This window comes from Dendrobates tinctorius, unplaced genomic scaffold (assembly GCF_039654945.1).
Source record: "Dendrobates tinctorius isolate UK_male_01 unplaced genomic scaffold, ASM3965494v1 ptg000008l, whole genome shotgun sequence".
In the NCBI taxonomy this organism is placed as follows: domain Eukaryota; kingdom Metazoa; phylum Chordata; class Amphibia; order Anura; family Dendrobatidae; genus Dendrobates; species Dendrobates tinctorius.
In genome coordinates this window covers 21,087,769-21,102,622 of record NW_027361676.1, presented here as the reverse complement: position 1 = coordinate 21,102,622, position 14,854 = coordinate 21,087,769, and the positions used below count along the sequence as shown (strand labels likewise).

General features: G+C 47.2%; 1 protein-coding gene across 2 annotated transcripts in view; it reads left to right on the top strand.

The window, feature by feature from the left end:
* Positions 1-14,854, top strand: part of MAP9 (microtubule associated protein 9) — a 207,139-nt gene that overhangs the window by 37,181 nt on the left and 155,104 nt on the right. For both annotated transcript variants that reach the window (XM_073576427.1, XM_073576428.1), the window contains exon 6: positions 4,732-4,846. In XM_073576427.1, coding sequence (XP_073432528.1) covers positions 4,732-4,846 — 115 coding nt within the window. The remainder of the gene's footprint in view (positions 1-4,731; positions 4,847-14,854) is intronic.

Here is a 14,854-nt window from a genome sequence, read left to right as displayed (position 1 = left end):
CTGGGGTGAAGTGCACGGCAAGAACAGTTCCTAACAGGCTCCTAGAGGCAGGGCTTAAGTCATGTAAAGCTAGAAAAAAGCCTTTCATCAGTGAGAAGCAAAGGAGAGCCAGGCTAAAGTTCACCAAAGACCATAAAGATTGGATCATAGAGGACTCGAGTAAGGTAATACTCTGATGAGTCTAGTTTTCAGCTTTGCCCAACACCTGGTCATCTAATGGTTAGACAGAGACCTGGAGAAGCATACAAGCCACAGTGTCTTGCACCCACTGTGAAATTTGGTGGGGGATCTGGGGATGCTTCAGCAAGGCTGGAATTGGGCAGGTTAACTTTGTGAAGGACGTCTGAATCAAGCAGCATACAAGGTTATGCTGGAAAAACAGTTGATTCCTTCTGCTCAGGCAATGTTCCCCAACTCTGAGGACTGTTTTTTCTAGCAGGACAATGTGCCATGCCACACCGCTAGGTCAATCAATGTGTGGATGAAGGCCCACAACATCAAATCTCTGTCATGGCCAGCCCAATCTCCAGACCTGAACCGCATTGAAAACCACTGGAATGTAATCAAGAGGGAGATGGATATTTACAAGCCATCAAACAAAGAAGAACTGCTTAAATTTTTGTACCAGGAGTGGCATAAGGTCACCCAAAAGCAGTGTGAAAGACTGGTGGAAAGCGTGCCAAGACGCATGAAAGCTGTGAATAAAAATCATGGTTATTCCACAAAATATTGATTTCTGAACTCTTCCTTAGTTAAAACATTAGTATTGTTGTTTCTAAATGATTATGAACTTGTTTTCTTAGCTTTATTTGAGGTCTGCAAGCAGTGCATTTTTTTATTCTTTTGACCATTTCTCATTTTCTGAAAATAAATACAAAATTTTGTACTTGGAAATTCGGAGACATGTGGTCAGTAGTTTATAGAATAAAAGAGCAATTTACATTTTACTTAAAAATATACTGTATATATATATATATATATATATATATATATATATATATATATATATACTTCTGTATAAGCCGAGATCTTCAGCCCATTTTTTTGGGCTGAAAGTCCCCCTCTCGGCTTATACACGGGTCATATACCTGGGGGTCGGCGGGGGAGGGGGAGCGGGGGTGTCAGAGATCATACCTGTCCTGCCGCGGTCTCTGCAGCCTCGCTCGCTTCTCCACTGTCTCCATTCCTGTCTTCAGCGGTCACGTGGTACCGCTCATTACCACTCATGAATATGCGCATATTCTTGAGTGTAATGAGCGGCACCACGTCACCGCTGAAGACAGGAAGGGAGACAGTGGAGAAGCGAGGCTGCACAGACCGCGGCAGAATGGGTGAGTATAGCGATATTCACCTGTCGCCCGGTCCATCGCTGCACACTGCTGTCTCTGCTGCATCCTGTGTCAGTGACGTTTAGGCAGCAGGGGGCGCGGTGACGTGATTAGTGCGCGCCGCCGCTCTGCTGGCTGAACAGTCACTGACACAAGAAGCGGCAGACAGCGGCGATGGACCCAGGAGAGGTGAGTATGACTTTTTTTTTGCAGCATATGGGGACATATTCTATGGAGCAGCACATGGGGGCAAAGTCTATGGAGCAGCATATGGGGGCATAGTCTATAGAGCATCATATGGGGCATATTCTATGGGGGCAGCATATGGGGGCATATTCTATGGAGCAGTAAATGGGGCATAGTCTATGGAGCAGTATATGGGGGCATAGTCTATGGGGCAGCATATGGGGGGCATAAACTATGGAGCAGCATATGGGGGCATATTCTATGGAGCAGCATATGGGGGCATAAACTATGGAGCAGTATATGGGGGCATAATCTATGGAGCAGCATATGGGGGCATAATCTATGGAGCAGCATATGGGGCATATTCTATGGGGAGCATATTCTATGGGGCAGCATATGGGGAGCATATTCTATGGGGCAGCATATGGGGGCGTATTCTATGGAGCAGCATATGGGGGCATATTCTATGGAGCAGCATATGGAGGCATAATCTATGGAGCAGCATATGGGGCATATTCTATGGAGCAGCAAATGGGGGCATATTCTATGGAGCAGCATATGGGGGCATAAACTATGGAGCAGCATATGGGGGCATAGTCTATGGATTTCATCCTCGGCTTATACATGAGTCAATAAGTTTTCCCAGTTTTTTGTGGCAAAATTAGAGGGGTCGGCTAATACACGGGTCGGCTTATACACGAGTATATACGGTACCTATAAAGAGAAAAATCAGACAAACTGAAAATTTTGCAGTGGTCTCTTAATTTTCGCCAGAGCTGTACAGTAGAAATATTAGCCAGTCACATTAAAAGCTATGTTAAATTGTAATCTGTACAAGCTGCCATAATTTACAGTATTTTTGATTAACCCCATATAAAGTTTAGTTGTTCCAGTAGGATTTCCTGACATTTTCTTAGTTACATTTTATAGTAAAAGCCATGAGAGGTGTAAACTTCGTACAAAACAGCAGAGGGATCTTGTTGTTGAAAGTCATCAGTTAGCAGAAGGCTAGAAAAAAAATGTTTCAAGGCATTAGATTACCTTGGGACACTGAAGACGGCCATCACAAAGTGGCTTAAATTTAGCACAACAGTGACATTACCTAGAACTGAATGTCCCTCAAAAATTGATGAAAATACAAGAAGAAATCTGGTCCAGGAGGCTTTGAAGAGGCCTACAGCAACATTAAAGGAGCTGCAGGAGTTTTTGTCAGGTATTGTTTGTGTACTGCTTGTGACAAGAATCCCCCATAGTCTTCATAAGTCTGTCCTGAGGGGTAGAGTGGCAAAACAGAAGCCTTTTTTTACAAAGGAAAAACATCTAAGCCTGGCTTTATTTTTCCAAAACCTACATCAATTCTGCCAAAAGCATGTAAGCAAATGTGTTATAGACTGATGAAACCAAGGTTGAAGTTTTTGGCAATAATTTCAAAAAGTTTGGTGCAAAACCAACATTGCACATCACCAAAAGAACACCGTACCTGCAGTGAAGCATAGTGGAAGACACCTTATGCTTCAGATTATTTTTTTGATAGCTGGAACTGTGACTTTAGTCAAAGTTTATGGAATTATGAACACTTCCAATTATCAGTCAATTTACATCAAAACTGCAGGTCTCTGCTAAAAAGCTGAAGATGAAGAGGAATTTCACCTTTCAGCATGACAACGACCCTAAACCTAACTCCAAATCAACAAAATAATTATGTCACCAGAAGATCAAAGTTTTGAATTGGCCCAGCCCAAGCTCAGACGTCAATCCAATTGAAAATCTGTTAGTTGCCCAGACAATGGCGCTTTACACAGGTGATATCCTCACAATCGATGACAGATTTGGAGCACTGGTGCATGGAAGAATGGGTAAAGATTGCCATTTCTAGATGTTCCATGGTGATGGACTCCTACCAAAACTAATAAATGCTGTCATAAATTCAAATTCTACTTCATCAAAGTACGCGTGTGCTTATTTATGCAAGCACATGATTTCAGTTCTTTTCTTTTTCCTCCTGAAAATATTTTCAGTTTGTTTTCAACTGAATTGTACAGATTATGACATTTAGGGTAGAAAAAGTTCTAAAATTAATCTTCTTGGTATAATTTTCTTTACATGACTATAACCTGTCATTTTAACAGGGGTGTGTAGACTTTTTATATCCACCGTGTATACCTATATATACATTCTATAATGTCTCCTTTTATTCTTCATTACAATTATGGTAATGACTTTTTTTTTTACCTTGTCACATTTGATCCTGCCTGACTATTATCCCAGTGTTATTACTAATGATATGGCGTGCTGCTTTATCTAATGTAGCTAACAGGTGAAGCCCTCATAAGACCCCAGGACCCAGAAACTAGTAAGTGCTAAAATAAATGAATTCACCTATTTTTACTTATGGTATGTAAATATCTTGGTAATCCAGGTGAGATCTGGTGACATTACTAGGGCTAAAGGGAGTTTTACACATAGCGATATCGCTAGCGATATCGCTATAACGTCACCGATTTTGTGACGTTATAGCGATATCGCTATGTGCGATACATACCTCCAACCGCTCCCCTGCTGTCCATCGCTGATCGCGTGAGAATGTCCGACTCCATTTCTCGCCGTCAGCTTCCTGCTGGGCTTCCTGCTGTGATGATGAGCGACGCGTGGAGGCGGGCGGGAGGACGTCTGGATCGCTGTGTGTGAAAGGTGAGTATCATGCGCTGTATCGCTGCTGCATCACTGTGAGATCTGCCTGTGTGACAGCTCACTAGCGATCATTTAGCGATGCACCAGCGATCCTGACCGGGTCGGATCGCGGGTCGGATCGCTGGTGCATCGCTAAATGTAAACGGCCCTTAAAGCACAACACAAATATTGGCTCATTCACCCCCCAATTGTTTCCAGGTCTGGGGGGAAGTGGTGAATAGCTTAATGGCAGAGAAGAGGGGAGACCTGAGAAGTCCTGTACACAAAATGTGGGGATTACATGAGGTGAGAGGACAAGGTGTTGGCATGACAAAGGTTGTACGTAAGGTGATCGCTGGAGAGGTGCCTTTTAAATGTGATGGAGAAGACCAGAGGTGACCTTACAGGAGGGAAGGCGCATGCGTTGTCTCATTCCTCCGCTGTCCATGTGGTGACGCAGGGGAGGGAGAGACATAATTCTAGCAATTTTCATATATCCGCTCACTGTAAACTTTACATAAGTCATTTCCAATCTGTTATCTGACAGGAACTTTGGCCGTCCGGTCCATCAACACCACCATCAAGAGTGAAGCCCCTCCCGATAGCAGCTGAGAAAAATAACAAAGCAAGGTCTAAGGAAGAATCCGAAGAGATAATAAAAGGTATGCGTGACCCAATGCCCGCTTGCAGTAATGCTCGTTCCTATCTACATCTGCTCTGCTGGAATATTACATGCTCACAACATGACTCTTTTTGCTGAATATGGAATATTTATCATTATATCAGCAGTGGTCTGTGAGTGTCTTTTTCAATTATTGCTGATAATATACTGCTGCTGCCACCATATATGCATCATAATGCATGTCCCTACACTCCTTTTGTATCTCCACAATAGCACGGCATACCTTTTGAAAGCTAGTTTTATAGAGGTCCCTGTGCCAAGCTAGATGCCCCAGTGCCTTTGATGGATAAAAACTATGTTCCATACCATCCATAAAAGATGTCAATCAAGGGTAGAGGGGTGGCCATTGCAGACAGAGAAGTGCTGTCAGGAACACCGCACTGCACTTGCTCACTGAGCGTGTCCTGAGTACAAAGACTGTGCACAAAGATACCTGCGGAGCGAGCAGCAGTGGTGACAATGCATGCTCTAGGACCTGAATCACGTGACTGCTGGGGGCGTGGCCTAAGCTCCACAGAGCTAGGAGCTGCAGGGAAACTCCTAGAAGGGTAACTACAGGACAATGTTACCAAGGAGCATAGACAGAGACAGACACCAGATCAAGCCGGGTCAAAGCACGAGATAGCAGGACAGTACCAAAGGGCTTAGACAGAAAGGATAGTCAGGACGTAGCAATAGGTCAGAAAACCAGAACGGGCAATAGACGGTACAATAGGGACAAACTGTAACGGAGTAACGATAGCCAAGCCAGGAGGTCAGAACCAGAAAAGACAATGGTACCAAAAACGAGAGACGGAGTACAGAGTGAAGGAACAAGCCGGGTCATACACGGGAAGCAAACAAACAATACAGAGTACACGCACACCAGGGGTCAGACACACCAGAACAACAGTATAACTGACAGAGAATGCCAGTATGGAGTGAGCATAAATACCCCTCCCAGATCCAAAGAGAGGCCGGCAATGTTAACCCTGTCAGAACAGGACATTAACCATGTCCTAACCATGACAGTACCCCCCTCTTAATGGGGGGCCACCGGACCCTCAGGTTTCTCAGGGTACCTGGCGTGAAAAGCCCGCACCAGTCGATCAGCGTGCACCGAACTGGCCGGAACCCACGATCGATCCTCAACGGAATATCCCTTCCAATGGATAAGGTACTGAAGTCTCCGGCGCACCCACCGCGAATCAATGAAGGAGGTGGGCAACTGTAATCTGTATGCCAGCGGGTTGATCACCTCTACAATCTTGTATGGGCCAATAAATTTGGGGCCCAACTTCATAGAGGGTATTTTAAGTTTGATGTTACGAGTGGACAACCAGACTTTTTCCCCCACTGTCAACGCAGAAACCACCCCCCTCCTCCTGTCTGCAAAATGTTTGAACTTCTTCTGGGCTTTGGAGATGTTCCCCTGTACCTCCTTCCAGAGGGTTTTTAATTGTTGTACCATCCCCTCGGCACCAGGGCAATCCGAATCCATACGGGAAAATTCCCCAAACTGCGGAACAAACCCATAATTGACCAGAAAGGGAGGCTTTCCGGTAGACTGATTAACCCGACAGGTGAATGAAAATTCTGCCATGGGCAATACCTCACACCAGTCTTCCTGTCTGGAGGAGGCCAGGCATCTCAGAATCTGCTCCAATGACTGGTTGGTGCGTTCCGTTTGTCCGTTAGATTCCAGGTGATAGGCAGAGGAGAATGACAACGTGACCCCCAACTTCATACAAAACGCTCTCCAAAACCTGGCCACAAATTGCACACCCCTGTCCGACACCACGTTCACAGGCACTCCATGCAGTCGAACAATGTGCTGTATAAACAAACGAGCCAAGGTTTCAGCAGATGGTAACGCAGGTAATGGCACAAAGTGGGCTTGCTCAGAAATTCTATCAACCACTACCCATACCACTGAGTTGCCCTTGGAAGGTGGAAGGTTAGTGATAAAGTCCATGGACAGGTTTGTCCATGGTTTATCCGGAATTGGCAAAGGCACCAATTCCCCGGCCGGCTGGACCTGAGAGCTTTTAGAGCGCGCGCACACCCCACAAGTATTCACAAACCTTTTTATATCAATACCCATAGAGGGCCACCAAAAACCCCTAGCTACTGCCCCCCGGGTAGCTGCAATACCAGGGTGTGCACTTAACATAGAGTCATGAAATTCTTGAAGGCGTGTGGGACGGAATTGTTCGGATACAAACAATTTACCTGGGGGTTTATTCCTGGGGGCTTGTGCTTGTGCTTCCAGAATCTCTCTCTGTAACTCAGAGGAGATTTCGGCTACAACCACTCCCGGTTGAAGAATGGAGGAAGGAGGTTCTGGAGGGGACACAGAATCAAAACTTCGGGATAAGGCATCTGCCTTTACATTTTTAGACCCTGGTCGGAACGTGATGGTAAATTGAAATCGAGAAAAAAAAAGTGCCCACCGAGCCTGTCTGGGGGTCAATCTCTTAGCAGACTCGATATAGGCCAGGTTTTTATGATCAGTGACGACCGTAATGGGATGAGCGGCCCCCTCCAAAAAATGCCTCCATTCTTCAAAGGCCAATTTAACTGCTAACAGTTCCCTGTTACCGACATCATAGTTTCTCTCGGCCGACGAGAACTTCTTAGAGAAAAAGGCACAGGGTTTGAGGTTAGTCAGGGTAGAGGGGCCCTGTGACAATACTGCCCCCACCCCCACCTCCGAAGCGTCGACCTCGACGATAAAAGGTCTTGACGAATCGGGTTGTACCAACACAGGGGCTGTAGTAAAACACTTCTTTAATGCCAGGAAGGAATTTTTTGCGGCCACAGACCAAATTTTTACATCTGCCCCTTTAAGAGTGAGGTCCGTCAAGGGTTTTACCACCTGCGAGAACCCTTTAATGAACTTCCTATAATAATTAGCGAAGCCCAGAAATCGCTGCAACCCCTTCAGGTCATGAGGCTGCACCCAATCTGTAATGGCCTGAACTCCCTGGATCCATGCGGAATCCCTCCCCGGATACAATTACACCCAGAAAAGACAGTTCTTGCATAAAAAATGAGCGCTTCTCCAGCTTAGCATACAAATGGTTCTCCCGGAGTCTCATAAGCACCGTACGCAGATGATGCAAGTGTGACTGACTGTCCTCAGAGTAAATCAAGATGTCATCCAGGTAAATGACTACATAACGTCCAATCAAGTCAGAAAAAACAACATTAATAAAGTTCTGAAAAACTGCAGGAGCATTAGTGAGGCCGAAGGGCATAACCAGGTTTTCAAACAGCCCCTCAGTTGTCAGGAACGCTGTTTTCCATTCGTCCCCCTCCCGGATCCTTATAAGGTTATAAGCCCCTCGTAGATCGAGCTTAGAAAACCATTTGGCCCCCGTGAGTTGATTGCATAGATCAGGAATCAACGGGAGAGGGTACGTGTTCTTAACAGTAATTTTGTTCAGTTCTCGAAAGTCGATGCACGGTCGCAACCCACCATCTTTTTTCTTTACAAAGAAAAACCCCGCTGCCACGGGTGAGACCGAGGGCCGAATATGCCCCTTGCGAAGGCTTTCTTTAATGTACTCTTTCATAGCTTGGCGCTCAGGCCCGGACAAATTAAACAAACGAGCCTTGGGTAATTTGGCTCCAGGTACTAAATCGATAGCACAATCATATGGTCTATGTGGTGGGAGCGCCTCGGCCTCGCTTTCGGAAAACACATCTTTAAGGTCTCTCAGGTACTCCGGAATACCCTCCAGACCGACAGATGACACAGATACAGATTTTATCGGATTGACAAAAGGAACCGGGTTACAACACAGACCATTATCATTACATCCCCATCGGGTGATCTCCCCCTTCACCCAATCAATAAGAGGATTGTGGCGTTGCAACCAGGGCATTCCCAATACCAGTCCTGCAGGCAGATTATTCATAACAAAACAACTTAAATTTTCCACATGAGTGGAACCCACTTTCATAGAAAAAACTTCAGACATAAAACAAATTCCATCCCGGGTAAGAGGGGATGAATCCACAGCCACAATTTTAACAGGGTCTTTTAACCTGACTGTCCCTATCTTATTAAGAGTCACAACTTGGGCATCAATCAGATTAATGGAGGAACCACAGTCAACAAAGGCGGTGGTCATAACAGGACCGCCAGCAATTTCTAATTCAACCTGGAGGACCATTTTTATACGTGAGAAAAAATGTACCTGGGAGTCTGGACAACCTCCTCGATTGTTGCCCAGACTCAATCGTTTCTCTGATGGTTTCTCTGAAGAAGGGCAGGAGGGACAATTCCTTTTCCAATGTCCAGAGGCTCCACAGTAAAAACAGTAGGTTGTCACTGCGGTGCCTTCTCTCTTTCTCCTTAACCGAGACTGACCCAACGTTCATGGGCTCAGATACGGGTGAAGTGTCAAACAATTTGGGGTACAAGGGAGACTCTTGTTGCATCATTCCTCTAGCACGGAGTCTCCGGTCCATACGGACCGCCTGCATCATGGCGTCCTCCAGGGTATCAGGAGGCGGATGTAATGCCAGAGCGTCCTGCAGATGGTCAGAAAGGCCCCTGCGAAACAACCCCCTCAGGGCGGCGTCATTCCAGGATACTTCAGCGCTCCAACGTCTAAACTCTGAGCAGAACCATTCAGCAGAGTGCCTCCCCTGTGTCACACTCATCACCATATCCTCTGCCAGACGCACTCTATCAGGCTCGTCATAAATGTGCCCCAGAGCCTCAAAGAACAAGTTCACTGACATACGTTCAGGAGCAGAGGAAGACAGAAAGCCCATGCTTGCGGAGCCCCCCGAGGTAGGGAAATAATGACCCCCACCCTCTGGAACTCATCCCCGGAGGAGCGGGGCCTTAGAGAAAAAAAAAGCTTGCATCCTTCTCTGAAAGACCTGAACTCCTTTTTATCCCCTGAGAAGGGATCGGGCAATTTGACTGGAGATTCAGGGGACGCTAATGACACATCCCTACCCCCAAAACTAGAAGCCTCTGCATCGACAGCCCCCTGCACAGTAACCACCAACTGTTGCTGGGTATGGGCCATCGTGCGCTGTTCCACATTGAGTTTATGGAACATTTGGGTCAGGTGCTTGACCTGATCAGCCAAGGCTTGTATGGGATCCATGAGGATAACACACACTTTTTTTTTTTTTCCTTCAGAGGAAAAAAAAACTGAAACGGTCAGTTATAATGTCAGGAACACCGCACTGCACTTGCTCACTGAGCCAGGGCGCGTGTCCTGAGTACAAAGACTGTGCACAAAGATACCTGCGGAGCGAGCAGCAGTGGTGACAATGCATGCTCCAGGACCTGAATCACGTGACTGCTGGGGGCGTGGCCTAAGCTCCACAGAGCTAGGAGCTGCAGGGAAACTCCTAGAAGGGTAACTACAGGACAATGTTACCAAGGAGCATAGACAGAGACAGACACCAGATCAAGCCGGGTCAAAGCACGAGATAGCAGGACAGTACCAAAGGGCTTAGACAGAAAGGATAGTCAGGACGTAGCAATAGGTCAGAAAACCAGAACGGGCAATAGACGGTACAATAGGGACAAACTGTAACGGAGTAACGATAGCCAAGCCAGGAGGTCAGAACCAGAAAAGACAATGGTACCAAAAACGAGAGACGGAGTACAGAGTGAAGGAACAAGCCGGGTCATACACGGGAAGCAAACAAACAATACAGAGTACACGCACACCAGGTGTCAGACACACCAGAACAACAGTATAACTGACAGAGAATGCCAGTATGGAGTGAGCATAAATACCCCTCCCAGATCCAAAGAGAGGCCGGCAATGTTAACCCTGTCAGAACAGGACATTAACCATGTCCTAACCATGACAAGTGCCAAGCGCGCTCCAGAGACCCATTAGACCACTCAGCACTGATGTACCTGCAGCATGGGACCTTTATAAAGTTTGTATGCTAAAGCACCACTCTAGAGTTTTTTTTATTCCACTGCTGGAGTGGTGCTTTACATGTAAGTCCCCTGACCCTTGTCACATATTCACCAGCAACCTTCATCGTTTTCCAGTGTTTCATGGAGCTGCACGAAAGTAATTTTTCATTCTGGCCCCATTCTGGCTCTCATAGACTTGCGTTAAAAGCTTGTGACCTAGCGTCTCACTTCCGGCCAGTCAGAAGTTGCGCTTACAAGATGGCGTTGTGAGACCGGAACATGGTAACACAAGACCCACTTTTATTAAATGAATACACAACACTAGCTTTCATGGAATAAAATGGCTGTGGTGTTTATTTTTGGGTTACCTTGGAAATAATTGATTCACTCATATACAATATTTAATATAAAGTCCATAAACTAAACTAATCATGACCAACATATCCAATCCACCCGTCAAAACCTGGCGATTTTCCCACAAATTTAAACGACACAACGGAGAAAGTAAGATCAGAAAATAGGGAGGGATCATCTTTCTTCTTCTGACAGATGATCCTGACCGTTAGAAACAGCTGATATTTATACACAACTAGCTGAAGAGCTCGGCGCTGCCCGGACATAGTAACTAACTACGGTTAGTTATAACAAACTAGAGGTTTGCCCGATGCTTTCGCATCGGGAGGGAAGTGTGTGTGTGGGGTGTGTGTGTGTACATACAGTACGTGTGTGTGTGTGTATGTGTATGTACATGGTGGGCAGGCGGCGGGAGGGTTCAGCGGCGGGGCTCCTGGCAGCGGCCAGCTGGCAGGAAAGCCCACGGCTTGCGGCATGTGCTGGAGATGGGGTGCGGCGCCACCAGAGGGCGCTCGCACCCCATCTCCAGCACAGGCAGCAAATCGCGGTCTTTCCAGCCGACTGTGACAGGTGGGTGGGCAGACAGCGGGTCCGGTGGGGGGGTCCAGCAGCGGCAGCGGGGGGGTCTAGCAGCGGTGGCGGGGAGGTCCGGTGGTAGCGGTGGGGGGGTCCCGGCGCGACACGCTGTAACGTGTATTTTTTCAGTACAACGACACACTGTAGTTGCACTGAGACGCTTTACCCCTTTTTTATGTACAGCGTGTATTATTTTAGGTCCAGTGACACGCTGTAACGTGTCTTTTGTAGGTCCAGCGACATGCTGTAACGTGTATTATTTTAGGTCCAGTGACACACTGTAATGTGTATGTTTTAGGTCCAGTGACAGGCTGTAAGTGTCCTTTTTTTTTATGTACACCAATGCAGAGTCTGCTGGCAGGTGCATCACAGCAATGACATGCTGTGACGCAGTTCATAAATGAACAGATAGAGCAACTGAATTCACACATTCGCAGTAGCCGGGATCTCAGTGGCGGCTGTGATTCCAATGGGCATCGGGATCACAGCTGTGTCCTGGATCGGGATCGCAGCTGCGTCCTGGATCCGAGCGGCATCACTTGGGTGTACTAAAATGGCGGTTGGCGTACTTCCGGTGCGGAGCAGTGGATTGTGGGATTCGGGGACATCCAGACGGAAGTGGATGACAGACAATTTAAGGCAATTATATATATATAGATTATAGTATATACTCGTGTATAAGCCGTCCCCCCCCTAATTGTGTCACAAAAGACTGGGAAAACTTATTGACTCGCGTATAAGCCTAGGGTGCACAGTGAGTGGCCCCAGTTTTGTTGCACAGTGTGTGGCCCCAGATAATGCTGCACAGTGTGTGGCCCCAGATAATGCTGCACAGTGTGTGGCCCCAGATAATGCTGCACAGTGAGTGGCCCCAGATAATGCTGCACAGTGAGTGGCCCCAGATAATGCTGCACAGTGAGTGGCCCCAGATAATGCTGCACAGTGAGTGGCTCCAGATAATGCTGCACAGTGAGTGACCCCTGTGATGAAGGAGTAAACTGCTCCTACCCACCCCAGGGCCTGTAAACATATTGAAGAAAGCAGGATTTAGTGCTCCAATGTTGAATAGCAAGGCCTTTTAGTATGATAATGAGAGGAGGCCAAAACAGAACTTCAAAGCTTGAGTAGGAGCCACGCCAGCATGGGTCAGGAAGGTGCTTGGGGGCTTCAATTAGAATATAGCTGTCAGCTGGACACAGAAATACACATCCATTGTCTCTCCCTGTCTCTCCCAGCCTCTTCGACTCCATCCTAGGATCATGGATTATGAGCACACCTTTGGAGTTATAGACTCATAAAAAATATCCGCGTGACCTTGAGGAAATCGCGCATCTGGCAGTGCGACTCCTGAGTCGGTGAGGGCTCTGGGACCTGAGATATAGAGATTGGCCCTCCACAGCGACCCAGTGGGGCCATGTTTGCTCTCCACACGACAGGCAAAGCAATCCGCATTCACTGGTACCTCTCGTGTCCTGATCCGATCATGCTGCAGAAAGTAACCCCGTTTCTTAGATATTGGGAATAAGTTCTGCAGGGAGCTAAAGGGTGGAGATTATTAGCCCACCCTCTGACACAAAGAGAGGAACCCAGCATGCTTAAGAACTAGCAGCACATGGCAGAGACACTCACTCTCTCACAGAAGAACCAGACAATGATGATCTAAGAAGGAACTGGGGATAGATCTGCCAAGGGGAGCAGCGGCCCGCGCTTTGGGGTCTGTCCGGCAACTAAGATTCTTGTACCTGTGGACTGCAGAGCTCCCGGCACCCACATGCAACCTACAATCTGGTAAATTGACCTCCAGCTTAATATCTCTAAGTCTTGTACCCGTATTGTTATATTTTACTCTGACTGCAAATCCATTGTAATTCCATTGTATAGGTTACTGTATATTTCTGTAATTATCTAGTGCGCCCTTAAGGCAATTAAACCATAAAATTAATCTTGGGCTGATGCTTTTACTCTGATTACGAATCTTAGAATACCTAGCAGGTAACAGGACATCCTCCCCGGCGGCCATTTGCTCTAGGTGCAGTTCCCTTACTGACCTGAGAGACAAAGGGGGCGCTGGAGAGCTGTGCCTGTGTAGTTACGTCACATTGGTGACGTGGGAGGAATGGGTCCTTCCTTCACAGCCCCGTATAATGCTGCACAGTGAGTGGCCCCAGATAATGCTGCACAGTGAGTGGCCCCAGATAATGAGGACAGTGAGTGGCCCCATCATGTTGCTGCTGCTGCCGCTGCCTCCGTTACAAAAAATATACTGACCTGCTGCTCATCAGCTTTGCCGGCTCTTGCGCTGGTCTCTAAAGCGCAGCCCCTGCTTGTTCCATGTTCTTGTCGCTGCTTTGCTCTTCCTGCTTCAGCGGTCACGTGGTACCGCTCATTAAAGTCATAAATATGCGCATATTCATGAGTTTAATGAGCGGTACCATGTGACCACTGAAGCAGATGGAGCAAGCAGGGGGGTTGCAGAGGGTGAGTATGATCTCTGACTCCCCAACTCCCCCCGCTGACCCCCCCGGTATATGACTCGTGTATATGCCGAGAGGGGGACTTTCAGCCCAAAAAAATGAGCTGAAAATCTCGGCTTATACACGAGTATATACGGTGTATGTGTGTATATATATATATATATATATATATATATATATATCTCTCTGAGTGAATAGCCCCGCCCACTCCGCATAGCCACATTCACTATAATATCCCACATCATCCCGTCAGCCAGTGCCACCGGACTACTACCCCTAATATCCCACATCGTCCCATCAGCCAGAGCCACCGGACTACTAATATCCCACATCATCCCATTAAAGCTACCGGACTACTACCCCTAATATCCCACATCATCCCATCAGCCAGAGCCACCTGACAACTACCGCTAATATCCCACATCATCCCGTCACAGCCGCCGGACTACTACCCCTAATATCATTCCGACAAAGCCACCGGACTACTACCCCTAATATCCCACATCATCCCGTCAGCCAGAGCCACCGGACTACTACTCCTAATATCCCACATCATCCTGTCAGCCAGAGCCACCGGACTACTCCCCCTAATATCCCATATCATCCCGTCAGCCTGGGGTCAGAACCAGAGCGCTGAGTGGAACGGTCCTAACTTCCTTACCAGGGATCCCTTTAAGAGAGGCCTGGCATCAGAACC